Source organism: Spermophilus citellus (assembly GCF_964194105.1).
Source record: "Spermophilus citellus genome assembly, chromosome: 17".
NCBI lineage: Eukaryota > Metazoa > Chordata > Mammalia > Rodentia > Sciuridae > Spermophilus > Spermophilus citellus.
Window position 1 is genome coordinate 6,139,029 of NC_138199.1, and position 17,477 is coordinate 6,156,505.

At 55.9% G+C, this 17,477-nt stretch overlaps 1 protein-coding gene across 1 annotated transcript; it reads left to right on the forward strand.

Annotated features, from left to right (window-relative positions):
- Positions 1–3,210: 3,210 nt before the first annotated feature.
- Positions 3,211–11,337, forward strand: LOC308635510 (FYVE, RhoGEF and PH domain-containing protein 5-like; the record flags this gene model as incomplete). The annotated part of the gene is made up of 5 exons (XM_081269935.1): positions 3,211–3,249; positions 4,062–4,191; positions 4,466–4,587; positions 5,529–5,657; positions 8,456–11,337. The coding sequence occupies 5 exons, from the start codon at positions 3,211–3,213 to the stop codon at positions 8,792–8,794; spliced, it is 759 nt and encodes a 252-aa protein (XP_081126061.1). The 3' UTR covers positions 8,795–11,337.
- Positions 11,338–17,477: the final 6,140 nt, after the last annotated feature.

Sequence of the window (17,477 nt, forward strand, 5' to 3'; positions counted from 1 at the left end):
GGGCGGGGCTGCGGGAGGGGCGGGGCCTTGAGGGAGGGGCGGGGCTATGGGGTGGGTGGGGCCTAAAGGTATGGAGTGGGCCAGGGAGGGGCGTGGCCTCGAGGTACAGGGTGGGGCTGCTGGAGGGGCGGGGCCTCAGAGGAGGGCAGGAACACGGGAGGGGTGTGGCCTCGACCTGGGGCAGGGCTGTGGGGTGGGCGGGGCCCCAAGGTATGGGGCGGGGCTGGGTAGGGGTGTGGCCTTCAGGGACAGGGTGGGGCTGCAGGAGGGGCGGGGCGTCGGGGTCTGGGCAGGAACACAGGAGGGGTGTGGCCTCGAGGTGTGGGGCCAGGCTGTGGGATGGACCGGGCCTCAAGGTATGGGTCATGGGACTCAGGGCAGGACTTCAGGGGGTGGGAGTGTCTGGAATGTCACAGTCTATATCCTGGGTCCCTTTGGATCAAAGGACCTTTGGCCATCTCAGTGCTTCTTGACTGTCCTGTGGTCACAGCCCCTGGGGAATCTCATATTTAAAACAAACAAACAACCCCCCCCCCAAACCCGAGGCTTCACTCCCCAGAAAGACGCCATACTCATAAAATAGAGGACCTCGGGGGACAGTGACAATGTGTTCACAAGGCCCTTTGTGAAGGGTGGGTCGCACAGTGTTGCCGCCTCGCACTGGGGGCCGGGAGAAGGCGGAGAGTGAGGGTCCCCAGGTCCTCTCCTCCCATCCAGGGTGTCCCCTCGGGGCGGCTCATGGACAGGAGCCTGTCTCCCGGGTCTCGAGGCCAGGAAATGCAGCGTTCGACTGCTGCTGGCGCCAGGGTCTGGCGGTCCCCTTCATCGGGACCAGGGCTGCTCTCTAGGACCTGGAGGGGGGAGGGCCGGGTCCCTCTGGGGCCTCTGGTAAGGACACCGATCTGGTCCCTGAGGGCTCCGCCCTCCTGACCTGGCCATCTCCCATCACGTGGGCGGGGATCTCAGCATATGACTTTCCGATGGCAGCAGGCCACGTGGCCTGTCCCGCAGGAGACCTGGGTTGATCCCCTGGGGACTTAAGGGGTGGCTGTCCCTTCTGGGGGAGGAGGGGAAGGAGGGGGGGTGCCTGGGCAGGGATCCGTGCCCCCCTTGATCAAATCAGTGACGGGGGGGGGTAGTCTGTGGTCCAGCCTTGGCTGAGGGTGCTGATAGGCCGCGCTGGGGCCTCAGGTGGGGACGCCCATCTCCCCCAGGGCTGGGCCCTGCGCTCTGGCCTGTGGCATCCAGGAGCCTGCCAGTGACAGGCCCGTCCCCTCCTGCCAGCCCAGACTCTCCACACTGGATCAGTGGGGGCGGAGGGGCCGTGGAACCCGTGGATTTCCTCCTACCCACACGGCAGCTGGCTGCCCCCCACGCCCACACCCAGCGCCCGGTCCCTCCCAGCCAGGGCGTCCCTTCCGCCTGCTCGGGAGCGGGCTTTCTGCGCGGGCCGTGCGCGCCACCTGGTGGGCACTGTGGGAACCCCACCCTGCGCTGGTTCCGAGGGACCCTAGCCCTGGGGTGGCCCTGTCCACTCAGGACGCGGTGCTCCGCAGAGAGGGGGCTGGCGAAGTCTGTCTGTGGGGTGCGTGAGCCTCTAGGGAGCCCTGTAGGACATCAGGGGAAAGATGGAAAGATGGGGTGCTCACCCGTGCCAGCTTCCACCCACCTTCCACGAGGACCCTGGCCTTCTGTGCCCTCCTAAATCGTGGGACCCTCTAGGCTTCCCTGGGGCCTCTTGCTTTGGAAAGGTGTTTTGCCAGGGACAGAGGGACAGGACAGAGGACACCCCCTATTTCATTTCACCCTCACAACGGCCCTGGGAGCTGGAGTTGGAGAAGCAGACCCAGAGGCACCCCAGCAGCCATGGCCCCTGGTACAGGCCAGGAGCTAAACTGACTGATTCCTTCCTCCACACACACACCCCAGGGCTAGAACCAGGGGCGCTCAACCTGACCCCAGCCCCAGCCCCAGCCCTTGTTGTATTCTGTTGAGAGAAGGGTCTCCCTCAGTGACTTAGGGCCTGGCTAAATTGCTGAGGCTGGCCTCCAATTTGCAATCCTCCTGCCTCAGCCTCCCAAGCTTCTGGGATGACAGGGGTGCACCATGGTCCCATGAGGAACTGGGATCTAACCCTAGTCTGGGGGGACTATCCAAATAAACAAATGACAAACGTAGCCCTGCAGGCCGAGGCTGCTCTGGTGGTGGGTGAGGGGCTCTGGTGTAGTGCCGCGCAGCCGCGTGGATCCCCAGAGAGGGGCGGGAGGTGGAGGCCGCAGCTGCCCGGCTCACCGAGGCCGGTGCCCGCAGCTCCTGCGCGAGAGGGACGAGTGGTACAGCTGCCTGAGCAGAGCTCTCCCTGACGACTACAAGGCCCAGGCGCTGGCCGCCTTCCACCACAGCGTGGAGGTGAGTGGGGAGCAGCTCCCAGCCTCAGCGGGTACCAGGGAGGTGCCCCCGCCCTGACCTGGGGACACTGGCCTTCCACGCCCCTACCCTGCTGTGACCCCCGACCTGCGCCCCAGGGACACAGTACCCCCTGCCCACGCCTCAGGGTCCAGCTGTTCCCAGCCCAGGCCAGCAGTCCCCTGCGCCCCACACCCTGGGAGGGGAGGGCAGGGGAGGGACCGCCTGACCCGCTGCTGGCCGCTTCTGTCCCCGCAGATTCGGGAGCGGCTGGGCGTCAGCCTGGGGAGAGGCCCCCCACCCTGGTGCCCGTCACCCACGTCATGATGGGCATGAACTGCGGCTGCGACTTCTCCCTCACCCTGAGGCGACATCACTGCCACGCCTGCGGCAAGGTGAGTGCCACAGGGTGGGGACAGGGCCTCCCTGCCCAGCCAGGGTCCAGGGCCCAGAGCAAGGCACGTCCACCTGGCCGGGGGGGGGGGGGCAGTCTTATTTTATTTTTAATGTTACTTTATAATTTTTATTTGTTCGTTTTAGACACACATGACCCAGAGTGCATTTTGACATATGAAACACACGGGGAGTGGGACGTCCCTTTCTTGAACATGATGTGGCCTGTCACTGGTCGCGTGTCCATGTGTGAACGCAGGAAAGTCATATCCGATTCATCCCCCCCCTTTGGTTCCCTTTGTGTAATGCAGTGAACTTCTACACACACACACACACACACACACACACACACACACATATCAGAGAGAACGCTCGGCCTTTGTTTTGGGGGATTGGCTTATTTTACTCGGCATGATAGTCTTGAGTTCCATCCGTTTACCAGCAAACACCGTAATTTCACTCTTCTTTATGGGTGAGTAATATTCCATTGTGTCTATAGACCACATTTTCTTTATCTGTTCATCTGTTGAAGAGCATCTGGGTTGGTTCCACGTTTAGCTGTTGTGAATTGTGCTGCTGTAAATATTGATGTGGCCGCGTCCCTGTCGGGTGCTGACTTTAAGTCCTCCGGGTATCAGCCAAGGAGTGGGACAGGTGGGTCACAGGGTGGTTCCATTCCCAGTTTCCTGAGGAGTCTCCATCCTGCTTTCCCCTGAGGCTGGCCTTGCAGTGTCACCGGCCGTGCAGGGGGGTGCCTTTCCCCACGTCCTCGCCAACACTTAGGGTCACTCGTAACCATGCTCCAAATCCCGAGGTGGCTCCATACTTACCATGTTTAGTCTTTCAGTTACTTTTGGGGTGCATTGTGACCCCACACGACGGTGGGGCTGGTTCCCCAGTTGTGTGTGCGTCACAGACCTGAGTCAGCAGCACTCCGCGGTGACCTGCCCCCTGCCTCCCCCTGGTCCCCTCCTGTCCCGGTGTCCCCTCTGTTTCCAGGAGATACCCCAAAACACAGTTGTGAAGGACACATGGCAGGTCCCTGGAGGAGGGAGGAGTAGATCCCCCCCCACCCCGGGGACAGGCTCCTCAGGAGGCCTGAGGGGACTTGCTCAGGAGCAGTAGCACGTGGCCCGGGAAGCAGGGGTCGCGACACCTGGGGACAGTCAGCATTCAGGGCTCCCTGGAGGAGAGGCCAGCGGGGCCAGCCGGGCAGGGGCCCTGGTCAGCCTCACTGGTGCGTGTCCCCACGTGTCCCGCAGATCGTGTGGCGGAACTGCTCGCGGAACAAGTACCCGCTGAGGCACCTCGAAGAGCGCGTGGCCAAGGTGTGCGACGGCTGCTACGGGGAGCTCAAGAAGAGGGGCAGCGCCGGCCCCGGCCCCGTGAGAGGTGGGTGGCCCGGGTCTCCTCCTCTGCCTCACTGTCCCCGCCTGAAACCACGTCCCCCACCAGGGAGCGAGTGGACGAAAGTGGCCCTGGGGGACCCGGAGGTCCAAGCTCACCCCAGGGCACCCGGGAGCCACAGAGGCCACCAGAGGGGGTAGCCCAGCCCCTGCCCCATGGCCTCTGTCTGTTCTGGTGGGAGGGACTGTGCCCGCCTTCCTGGTGCCACCTCACCGGGGGAGGGACAGCCTGAGCCATCGGTGGCCTCTGTCCCCTGCAGAGCGGCCCCTGAGCATGAGCTTCCCCCTGACCTCTGCCCGCTTCTCCTCCGGGAGCGCCCTCGCCGCCGTCTTCCCCTCCACCTTCAAGAAGCAAAAGAAGGTCCCTTCAGCCCTCACGGAGGTCAGGCGGGACGGGCCGCCTCGCAGGAGATGGGGACTTGGAGTGTCCACTGTCCCCTGGGAGACAGGCCTCCCTGCCCAGCCTGACTGGTCCCCACTCTCCCTCCGCGGCGCAGACCCAGTGCCCACCACAGTGCAGACGGGGCCTTGGGTCTGCGCGAGCCCCAGTCTAGGACAGCCCGTCCCAAAGCCACACACCCCAAGAAAGTGTCACCCGTGGATTCCACGTTGCTCCTTGAATATTCGTCTCAGGTAGCAGGTGGCAGGTGGCAGGATTTAGGGTGTCAGAGGATGACGTTTAGAAACAGGCAACGTTCTGCCCACTGACCCGCTCCTTCTGCAAGTCACAAATGTGGGCAACAGGGCTGGCTGTCCCTCAGCGGTCAGAGTCCTGCTGGCCGTGCCCGAGGCCCGGGCTCCACCCCCAGCACCGTGACACTCATGTTAACAAACGTGGAAAGAGGAGATGTGAAAAGTGAGCTCCTCTCCATCCCCAGCCTCTTTCTGTCCCCAGAGAGGACAACCAGCCCGTTACTTTCTTTTCTTGGTCGAGAGCAGAGGGTATCAGAGACGGACCTCGGGGACACTTGGTCACTGAGCCCCGTCCCCAGCCCTGTTTGGTACTTTATCTAGAGACAGGGTCTCCCTGAGCTGCTTAGGGCCTCGCTGTGGCTGAGGCTGGCCTTGAACTGGAGATCCTCCTGCCTCAGCCTCCGGTGAGCACCACTACGCACGGCTCCAAGGCAGGTTTTGACGGCAGGTCCCCTGGGTCCCCTAAATCCTGTCTGTCACACCCTGAAGTCTGCTGTGCTGACCTTGATGCTAACTAGATCCCGATCTCGGGTTTCAGGCAGGCAGGCGGCTTGCTGCAGCTTCTCCCCTTGGTGTTTGAACTGTGTCCCCCCCGCCTGTCGCCCTGACTGCTGTGGTCCCTTCTGCCAGGTGACGGCCTCTGGAGAGGGCTCTGCCATCAGCGGCTACCTGAGCCGGTGTAAGAGGGGCAAGCGGCACTGGAAGAAGCTCTGGTTTGTCATCAAAGGCAAGGTGCTCTACACCTACGTGGCCAGCGAGGTAACGGTGGCATTTCGAGGCCCCCCTGGGGTCTGCCCACGCGATTTCCCCCGCAGGGCCCTGTGGATCCCTGTGTAGGGGCCACTCCTCCCGGCAGGGAGCCTTTGTAGAGCAGTGGCCTGCTGGGTGTGGACGTCCAGTTCCCCCTGGTCCCCACCAAAGGGACCTGCAGTCTCTCTGCAGAGACAAGAGGGTCCTGTATGTGGAAGGACACAAGGAAGTCTTCAGTTGTCACAGGCCCTGCATCAGGGTACGCCAGCCGTGCCCCAGGAGAAAACTCCTTTGTGCCCTCTGTGGGGGTGATTTGGGACAAAATTCTGCAGCTTAGAAGCCACCCCCTTTTGTCCATCCATTTCTTTTACTGGGGTATCTGATGGCTGCAGGATATCAGACGCCCCAGTAAAAAGTGAAACAGCTGGACGCGGTGGCTCGCTCCTGTCATCCCAGCGGCTCAGGAGGCTGAGGCAGGAGGATCTCCAGTTCAAAGCCATCCTCAGCCAAAACGAGGCCCTGAGGCACTCAGGGAGACCCTGTCTCTGAATAAAATGCAAAATAGGGCTGGGGAGGGGGCTCAGGGGTCAAGTGCCCCTGAGTTCAATCCCTGGTACCAAAAAGAAAAAAAAGAGTGTGACATTTTTAAAGCTCGTCTTACATCCTCTACAATAGAGGCTAGAGAACCCTCAAAACCGGCAGCCAGCTCCCAAGGTGGACAGCTGTGGGGCTGTGGTCACAGGCTGGGGACTGCTCCAAGGGAAACCTGTTGGATCATGTGAAAGGGTCACACCCTCCGGTTGGCAGCCTCCTCAGGCCAAGCCCCCTTTCAACACGGGTCTTCGCTGCGTTCTGTCCCCCTCAGGAAGAGCACAACGCTGGCCACTCCCTGGTGACCACAGCGGGGCTCGGCTGATGTCCCCAGGTCACTTCCTTAGGGTGCAATGCTTTCCTCTCAGGCCCCTCCTCGGGGTCACGGGGGCCTGCAGGGAAGCAGGCAGACAGGTGGGGGGCTCTTCCAGAGCCTGAGGGCCCAGGCACCGGGGACCGAGGTGACCTTTACTCACGGTCACCCAGGTGGGGCTTTCTGTGCTGGGGGCAGTTTTGATCCCACAACAAACTGAAATGTGGCCCAGCAGCCTTCCAGGGCCCAGAGAGGCCTCCGGCTAAGGAGGCACACCAGGGGACACTCACAGAGTGTCTGTCACCACTGACCGGCTGGCTGGACTTCCTCTCCACGGCCTCTCGGAGGCTCCACTGTCCTGTAAGGTGTGTGAGGAGCTTTCCAGATGTGGTGGCTCCCCACACCACCCTGCCACAGCCGGGTCCTCAAGCAACGTCGCAGGACACGCGTGGGGGACATTAGCAGTTTAGATGGGTGAAGGGGGTGGCATGACAATGGACTCCCTAGAGTCCTGAGGACACAAGGCCCAGCCTCTATAGGTGCTACCTGTTCCTTCTCTTGGTGAAGAGCAGTTCATAACTTTGCTGAAGTCTATTTATCAATATTTTCTTTTTTTGGTACCAGGGATTGAACCCAAGGGCACTTACCCACTGAGCCCCGTCCCCAGCCCTTTTTATATTTTATTTAGAGATAGGGTCTCCCTGAGTTGCTCAGGGCCTCACTAAGTGGCTGAGGCTGACCTTGAACTCGTGATCCTCCTGCCTCAGCCCCCAGAGCCACTGGGATTCCAGGAAATAGTTTGACTTCTGTGTGACCTTCATCATTTCTCATCTTTTTGTTTATTTTTCCTGCCCTAGTGCAGTGGCCAGCACCTCTAGTGCGTATCAGGTTAGGCTCATGAGTGAGCACCCTCTTTCCCTGTTCCCAATTTTAGGGGAAAAGCACTTAGGATTTTACTTCTGAGTACGATGTTGGCTGTTGATTTTTTATAGATGTCCTGGGTCAGGTTAAGGCCATTCCCTTCAACTCCTACTTTACTGAGAGTTCAAATCACGGATGAATGTTGCATCTTGTCAAACACTTTTCCTAATCTAGAGATTTTTAAAGATTGGTTCAAAATATTTTTTTTTTTTTTTTTTGTGCTGGGGATTGAACCCAGGGGCACTTAACCACTGAGCCACATCCCCAGCCCATATATATATATTTGATTAGAGACAGGGTCTCACTGAGTTGCTGAGGCTGGCCTTGAACTCACGATACTCCTGCCTCAGCCTCCCAAGCTGCTGGGATAACAGGCATGACCACTGCTCCTGGCCAAAGATACTTATATTTCCTGTGTGGATGGGGCTGTGGCTCGGTGGCTGGGTGCTGGCCTAACATGGAAAGCAGCCCTGGGTTCAGTCCCCAGTAGATTAAAAAAAAAAAAATCTATACAGAGATTTTCCTCGGAGCCTTGTTTTTAAGATCCATCTGCGCCCTCTGGGTATATCTCATGGAATTGCTAGCGACTTCTTAGCAGGGACATCCGAGGTCTTCATCCTGGAAATGAGGGTGTGGAGGGATGAACACATCAGAGGTTGTCATTAGCCACCTGGGCACCGAGTCTTTGGTCAGGCGCTGACGGAGGCCGGGTCAGAAGGCATGGCAGGTCCAGATCCACAGTCCGGGTGACCCTGGGAGACTCTCTGAGCCTCAGTTTCTTCTTTTGAATGGGGACAGCATTCAAAATGATCCTAGTGACGACTGAACAAGGGAATGAAGGAGAAAATGCTTGGCTCCTCCTGATCGGCTGTTCTAGAATGTTCCTTCCCCCTTGGGGTGCCCCGGGTGGAGGCGAGGGTGGGAGGTGAGTGTGGGTGGCCCCCAGACGCCCCTCCTTGTCCACCCCCCATGGTCCCCACAGGACAAGGTGGCCCTGGAGAGCATGCCGCTGCTGGGCTTCACCATCGCCCCCGAAAAGGAGGAGGGCGGCGAGGCGGGCCCCGTGTTCCACCTTTACCACAAGAAAACCCTGTTCTACAGCTTCAAGGCGGAGAGCGCGGGTGTCGCTCAGAGGGACCAGGAACGTCCTTCCCCAGTCCCCCGCCTGTCCCCCAGGTGCCACCCGGAGCCCAGGCGTGTTGGCCTGCTCCTTGCCCGGGGCCACCCCTGTCCTCCTGGGGAGGGGCTCAGCCCTCGGATCCAGGTGGACCTCTGCACCTCCCCAGGCCCTGGGTGCGACATGGCCCCTTGCCTGGGGTGACAGTGATCTGTGCGGTCACCCGGGGTTTCTGTGGCAGGGCCGTGGGGACAGTGCTGTCTTGTTCGCAGGTGGATGCAGGCCATGGAGGACGCCAGCGTGCTATAGCAGTGGCCACTGGGACTCGGGACTCGAGAGACTCTTGGGGGACACTGAGCCCTTGTGCAGGCCACCTGGGTTGCGACTGGTCATGAGCACGTCTCGACCTTCCCGCTGGGGCCCACCCCACCCAGCACCTCTGCAAGTGGAATATTTATGGCCCCCATGTCCCCTGTGTCCCAGCCCCAGCCACGAGCCACTCCCTCATCCGGCAGTGAGGTGACAACTTGGCGCCTGAAGATGGTGAGCCACGTGCTCAAGCGGGGGCTCGGCGCCCGCGTGTCGCTTTGGGATCCTGGAAGCAGCAACCGGTCCCTCCTGTCCCGGGGGCCTTGGTGGGAAGAGAACCCGCAGGAGAGCTTGTCACCTCCAAAGCACTTTATTTGGCTGAGTCGCCACCGCCATCTCCAAGTGACTAAGGGAAGTCACTTCAGAGTCCTGGGGACTCATTGGCCACCAGCCAGGTGTCCCCTGGATGCGGGCACAGGCACCTGACCCCTGCAGCTGGCCGCAACCGTGTCCTGCTGTGAGCCCCAAAGGCCTCCTCCTCTCCAGGCAAATCTGGAAACACAGCGGGTGACAGACCCCCACCCTGGGGACCAGCTCGGACCCTCGGGAGACTAATTTATTGTGCGCCTTCCCGTGTCCACCCCCCAGGGGCCACCTGTTCACGGGAGCCTGACCGTAGACACACGGTGGCCCTGGGATCCCTGGGTCCCACCACCGAAGCCTTTTTCATGTTTCAAAAGAAGCTAAACAGAAAGAAGAGGAGGTGGGTCAGCAGGTGGATCCCTGATCCTGGCGGGTGGCCCTGGTCCCGCAAGGGTGCGGGAAGTCGGGGCTTGAAGATCTCTCACCTCCTGGGACCGTCCACGTTGCTCATGATGCTGGAAATTTCTTCTTTTTTTTTTTTTCTTGATGGAAAGCAGAGAGGGGCTGAGGGGCAGGGCTCCTTGTTGCTTAGAGTCAGGATCAGCCTTGTCATTTCCTGCTCTCCTGCCCCCTTCTCCTGCTGCCCTGCCCCCTAGGGAAGGGCCTTGGTGACAAACCGTTTGTAAAAAGCACCCTCATCTCCAGGACCTTATTTACATTAAATATTTTCAGGGAATTTCTTTTCCTAGGTGGCAGTTTTTCCTTTTAAATGTTTGCATTAAACGGGATGGAGGGTTCCAACCGGGTTACGGGGCAGACCTGTTTGCTCATGGTGGAAGGATTCACTCCAGTGGAATCATTTTAGTGGCAAGATGCACATAAATGGGCTTCCTAATAACCCGCTGAGCCAGGCACCGTGACGCATGTCTGTCATCCCAGCGGCTCGGGAGGCTGAGGCAGGAGGATCGAAAGTTGGAGGCTGGCCTCAGCAACTTAGTGAGGCCCTGTCTGAAAATAAAAAGGGGGCTGGGGGTGTGGCTCAGCGGTTAAGCACCCCTGAGTTCAATCCCTGGTACCAAAAAATGAAAAAGGCTCAGAGTTTTTCTGGTCATGCTGATGAAGTAACTGGGGACACCCTGTGGCCCAGCTTGGCATTGGGTGGGGGTGTAGAGGAAGAGGACCATGCTCCGTGTCCCCTTTGGGAATGTGCCGAGGGCAGGCAGCTGCTGCGGTCACCAGGGTGGTTGCTTTGTCTGCACCTAGTGCAACTTCTTCCTCTGATCCTCAGTGTAAAAGTTGTCCCCAAACAGAAGCCTGACATGGGGACTCTGGCCACCAAGGCCAAGGGAGGTAGGAAGAGGCCCAGATGCTACAGAAACACGGTGGAATCTTCTGTTAATTGATTCAGGCTGCGTTCAGTGGCTTCTGCGATCATGGAACATTCTCTGCCTCCTGCACTCCGTTGGTGGCGAGGCCAGATGTGCCCACACTGAGAAGATGCCTCTTTTTAGCAGCGAGTAAGAGGAAGCTGACAGAATGGAGCAGTGAGGAGGTCGGTTCTGCAGGAGGAGGCCCAAGAGCAGAGGATCTGGTAAACCCCAAATCGGTGGGCTTTTCCGACCTGCTGTCCCAGGGTCAGCTGAATTCCAGGGGCGCTTCCCGAGGCTGCTGGCTGCCACTGAGAGCCAGGGCTCCTGTCCCTGTCCACAGCCCCCAGGGAAGGATGGCTGGGCTTCCTGGGGCTACTTCTTGCTTAGAAGCTGCCTACAGGCCCTCTGCCCTCTGGTCCATGCTAATGTGCCTTCCTGCTCCAGAGCTGGTCATGGAGGGCGGCCACCAGGACTGGTGCAGACAGTCAGTGGTCCTCCAAGGCCCGAGTACTAAAGGCTTGGTCACCAGGGGCGTGCTCTTGTGGCAATGGTGGGACCTTGAAGACGGGAGGCCTGGTGGGAGGACATTAGGTCCTCTAAGAGAATGTGACCTCCTCCTTGCTCTCTCTTGCCTCCTGCCTTTCGAGGTGAACAGTCTGCTCTGCCATGTGCCCCCCACCATTGCCATCTGGCGCCCCCACCAGAGGCCCAAAGCAACAGGTTCCCCCCAGTCTTGGACTAGAACCTCTGGGACTGTGAGTTCAGCAAACCTTTTCTCTTTTTAAGTTAACTATGTCAGGTATTTTGTTGTAGTGACAGAAAGCTGATTAATATGTCAGCAGCAGGCTGGGAGGGGTGGCCGCTGTGGATTCATGCAGGGCCCACTCTCTGGACCAAATCTTCTAGAAGAAAACTAGGGTTTGGATTAGTGACATGCAAGGGCTTCACCTTGCCATGGATTTTGGGGATGATCTGTGATAGAATACTCAGAGGGCCATTATTTGTGCCATCCATCATCCATGTTTTGCTAGGTATTCGAGTCAGTGGTATTGGGGAAGGTGATTTGACATTATTGATCTTGGAAGTTCCCAGACAGAATTGTTAATCAGTAGCTAAACAGTACCAACCTCTACGAGCTCCTAAGAAACTCTTTCCATGGTTCTTAGCAACAACTAAGCACTGAGCACTCCGTAACCTTATTATTAAATTGAATTCTCCCCCAGAGGCCTGCCCAGATGAGTTCTGTCGTTATGCCCATTTTGCAGATGAGGAAGCTGGGGACGAGAAGCATTAGGTCATTTTTCTGGGGTCACAATTGGCAAAGCTGGGCCTAGCTAAGAGCAACGCCGACATGGGGGCTGCTCCCCAGGGTGTCTCTTGAGCTGCTCACGTGAGCAGTCTTCGTATTCTAAGCAATTTTCTGACACCTACAATGTGAATTCCTTCCCCGGAGTGAGAGACCTGTGGCTGCCAAGGACCACGCATCAGGACCTTCCCCTCCAAAGTCATGATAAACATGGCCCTAGGCCTAAATTGTGCATTTATTTCATTACCAACCCCAAACCATAGTACATTTTATTGTGTAATATATAATTAGTGCAATGCTACTTGAATATATTATGAAATATAATACTATTTTGGGCTGGGGTTGGGGGTCAGTGGTAGAACACTTGCCTCGCATGTGTGAGGCCCTGGGTTCGATCCTCAGCACCACATAAAAATAAACAGAATAAAGGTGTTGTGTCCATCTACAACTAAAAATATATACATAATACTATTTCAATATATTATAAAAAAATAAAGCTCTATTTTTACATATTTATATATGCCAGACCTACCTGCATTGCTCCTGGGCAGCTGGAAATTTAAAACCCGAAGCACATATATTTTATTTATTTATTTTTAAAGAGATGGGGTCCCGCTGGGTATGGTGGTGCTCGGTGGTGTAATCCCAGCAACTGAGCCCCGTCCCCAGCCCTATCTTGCTGAGTTGCTTAGGGCCTCGCTGTTGCTGAGGCCGGTCTTGAACTCACGATCCTCCTGCCTCAGCCTCCAGAGCCCCAGCGGCTCAGGAGCTTCTGAAGGATGGGCACAGGGGTGGGGGAGTATCTACAGTGCTCTCTGCTTGTCACCAAATGGATCCGGGAGTTGTACTGCCTGTCAGCAGTACCTGGGGACGGTGTGGATGTGTCAAGACAGCCATGGTCCCCGCCACACAGCTGCCACCCTCCTTGTCTGAAAGGCTATTCATGGTCAGGTATTCCAGGAACTGACTCCCCCAGCTGACACAGACACACGGTGACATAAACACTGAGTTTCCTGGTCCCAGGCAGCGCTGATTACCTAAGCCCAAGCTGAAACCTCTGTGTAGGAATCACCTTGATGTGGGAACCCGGATGCTGCCCTCCAGGAGGGCCAGGGGCCTGCCTCCTGGGCTGGGAGTCCCTGGGCAGCTCTGCAGGAAGAGGGTGGCCGGTGGCTGAGTGCCGCGTGCCTACTCTGAGAATTCTAGGGCACCGTGGGACACTGTGTAACCAGGTGCATTCTAACAGTGACGCCAGGCTCCACGTCGTGCCAAGCACCGGCTTGTGATCGGTGGCCTGCAGCAGCTTTCGTGGGAAGTCTGGTCTGCACACTGTCACGGCTGGAAGCTCAGGGAGAGGGCAGGGGGACAGTGACTGGGGGGACCTGAGGCAGGTCAGGAGCAGTCCTCAGGGTGACTTCTGAGCTGGGCCTGAACTCACAGCGAAAGGGGACTGCAGTGGTTCAGAATGGCCAGACGCAGATGTCACGACAGTGGTGACACCGGAAAGGCCATCTGGGGCCACTGACCTTATCCTCCAGTTAATAGCAGTCTCCGGGGGCCTTAAGATGCTTTCAAGTTGGGGACAAGATCAGGTCTGAGTGTTAGGAAGCCCCTTGCTCTTCCATTTACAGACTGTCCCCGGGTACAGGCTGTCAACGCTGCCACTCAGATGCCCTCCTGCATGTTCCGTGTGGCACTGTCACTCCTGCTTAGTGTGGCATATACATTCCCTTCCCTTGGGCCCCGCCAAGCGGGGGTCTTACTAGAACAAAGCCAATGGCCCAAATGTTTATAAGGGGGAAAAAACATGGCCAGACAAAAAGGGGCTTCCCTTTCCAGTGCCCTGCTGGGCAAGCACCCACTGCCACGCTCAAAAGCTGAGCCCTGAACAGAGAAGGAGCAAATGTTTCCCCCAGCCTTTGGCCCCAGCCCCTCCTTTTAGTTCTCCCCACCTGCTTGGAAGGTGATGATTGATGAAAATGACAGGGGTCTGATAGACACACAGCTGTACCTGATGCATGGGCCCCAGGGCCCCAGGAGGGCTCAGCTGCTGCAAGCCCAAGAATATACTGGGGATAAGTTCATGTTAACAGGCAATAGTGGGCCATAGGGTGCGCACTCCAAAAGGACATGCCACCCCAGCTCCGAGCCACATGCTGTGAGCCACCAGCAGGAAGGGCCACAGAGCCCCATGCACCCAGGCATATGGAACAAAAACACAAGAGGGGCAGCTACTATATACAATTAGAGCAGGCCCCTACCTGGCAGCAGGAGGAAGCCAAGAAGACAAAGAGCAACACCTAGGTGGGCACAATGTGGCTGCCACACCAGGACCTGCACCGGACCTGCCCTCCAACCTCAGCAAACAGCCCACAGTGAGATTTACATAGGTGCCTTTTATACAAATGATGTCCCAGGTCATTCAATCTCTGCTGAGATTTACATTAGATTTAAGAGTTGGAGAATTTCAGAAGTCAAGATCCTGCACCTGAAGATAACAAAAAAATAAAAAAATAAAAAAAAATCCTGCATCTAAAAGCGCCAGAGGCTCTGTGTATGCTTCCCTTCCCTAAATGACAGTTCCTCCTAGGTGCTTGAGTACACCATCTTTGGGACAGCCCTGGTCTCTGAATTATCAAGAAAAAGTCACATAACTTGGTTACCATCTGACCCGGCAATAGAACAGACAACAGCAACTGGTGGTTCTCAGGAGTAAACACACATTCCAGATGTAAGTGTTTGGAGAGCAGCAACACGGCCACCTGCCAACCAGCACGTTCTCCACCCACCAGGTGTCGCTTGCCTCGGGTGTGTGTTCAGAACGGCCAATTGCTGTTTTATCAAGAATATTCAGCGAATTTAATCTTCATGGAGTCTGAGAGGATTTGAAACAACAGATGGTCACAAATGCCATCCAGACGAGAGAAAATTCGAGTCCCTGGGTGAGGGGAACCCAGCTGGCCGCAGCTGGCGAAATTGAATGCTGCAGAGTTCTGGCAGCGCAGAGAAGCAGAGTTTCAGATCCTGTGGACATCTGCCACCCGCGCCTCCACAGGGCACCAGACGGAGGACTGAAGTTGGGACTTAGTAAAGAAACGGTGCAGGTCCCTCCTTCTCACTGGACATCCCACTCGGAAATGGGCGGTCACCATCTTGGAGCATCGACTTCATCAGCTTTGGGGGGATCGCACAGCAGTGAGTGTGGCGACAGATCAGGTATGTGACCCCCAGCCCCCCCTCCACCCAGCTGGGATAACTCAAAACCTTTCTTGCCAGCTCTGGATGGGTGTGGCTATCAGAGGGAATAAGTCAGAACCAGTTGCCGGTTTCCAGCTCCCTCTCTCCACAGCCATGATGACTGGGTGACTAACAAACAAAGAGAGCGCCCAGGTGTTCAAGGGTGCAGGGCGGCCAGGGCACCGCATTGCCCAGAGTGAAACTAGAGCTGTGGAGAGGAGGCCCAGTAAGTGGGGCCTGGCGCCAGAAATGAGGGGGCTAGAGACCAGAAGCAACCCAAAGAGACTGGGATTGGAGAGACACCCAGCAGGGGAGGGAGAGCCACCCCACACAGATTGCTTCCTACATCCTGAGGGCACCTCCTGGAAGAGAAGAGAACTCTAATAAGAGTGCATTTTTATCTTCCCTTTTTCTTTTCTCTTTCTTCTTTTCTTTGTACTTTTCTCCCTCCTTCTCTTCCCCTCCCAACCTCCCAAGCATTACTACTTGTACTACATATAATTTACTAAATGCAAATAGGTGAATGTTTCTAGGCTTATCATAGTCCTCCTAAGTACTTACCTACCCCCCAATACTCCTGTCTACTCTCCTGTTAATATTAGAGCTCTCCTCCAAAGTAGCTAAGGTATACTAACCGCCAGATCCTCACATCTTTCCCCCTAAACACAAAGTCCTACTACCAAATGTAAATGTTCTTTCCCTATTCATAAAGCTTCTGCTACTATCACCACTCATGGACGCATAGGATGCCTTGTTTATTGCCATAAAACTTTAGCTCCAAATAAGAGACTCTTCTTACTGCAATGGTACACCAAGATGCAGGTCGCTAGGGTTGACAAGGGACTCCAGGAGAGTGGGGAGTGGAAGCTCCAAACCTCAATGCTTGTGTTCCAAAGAAAGAAAGATCACAGACTCAAAAAGCCATGCAGGAGAGCTTCACTATAAGTAGAGTAAGGCTCAAACAAAGAGCACTCCTGAGAGAGTGGGTCCTCTCCCAGCCAAGAACGACAAATGGAACAGTGCTGTCTCCAAATGGATTGGTGTTTTAGGGCTGCCCTGAGAACTGGGGCCCACCTTCAGCACTCTTTGCCAATCAGGGTTCAACTCCTTCATGTCAGGTGGTAGAGTTTTGGGCCCTAGTTGGTCCTTTCCAGAACTGTCATGGTGTCCACCTAGGGAGGGGAGTGTTATTTACAAGTCAGTCCTATGCTAATGTGAGAATTGGGACACCTGTGGCCATCAATTCTAGCTTTACAATACCTCAACTGACCCTGTCAAGAGTTAGGAATAGCCCCCATTAAACCTTTGATGTATTTCTTAATTGGCTCCTTTTGTTCTCTTTATTTGTATACTTGTTTTCCTGCATTATCTGAGTACCTACTTGCCTTAAAATTAATTTAAAGAAAACCTTAAAAGTAACTTAAGGACAACCCATGACCTTGCCCTGATATTGGTTTGCATTTCATTTCTCACTACTCACTGCTACCTAATATCTCCAGCTCTTTGAAACTGGCAGGCTGCATGGCAGATGAACAGCAGTCCCCCCTGCCTTCCACAGGGACCACACAGGAAAGCAGGTAGAGGGTGGGGGCAGTCACATAGGCAGCTTTGGCAGGGTGCCCCACTCCTCAGCTATAGACCAGCCATACTTAGTTAAACTTCATAAATTTCATCACAGATCTTCAATAGCCCCATGGCACATTGGGCAAATATTCTCACAGATGAGAGATTAAAGCAGAGCACAGCAGTCAAGGTGCCCCAGTATGAGCAAGTAAGGGGGCTGGAATGCAGGTCCCACCCCCCTGGGTCAGGGCTCCTATCTACTGGGTATCAAAGAACCAGGCACACATGGGCACTTCCCTGGTCAGGCACCATTCTGTGGCTTCACCAGACTGAGGTTCTAATGGAGTTGATGTCTGCTGCAAAGCTTTAATTCAACATGTGAACTTTTAAAAACAGGAAAGCATGAATTCTAATCACCAAAATATCCCCTTTACTAACAATGTTACTGTACAAAATTCTGATGTCTTTTTCAGATTTTAAAAAAAATCATTAAATATTATTACAGCATAATATTAGAAACAACCCCAAATGCAAACATGACATTCAATTTCTCACAAAACATGTTTATTCAGATGTATCATTTCTATATCTTTACAGGGTATATCATAGCAATTCAATATATGTATACAAGTTTCATCGTGCAACACTGAATCTCCCCCCAGGAGGTCACTATAGTGTAATCTCCCTTTAGTTTTTTTGTGATTAATATTTTTGGATAGAATTCATACTGTGGCAGAGT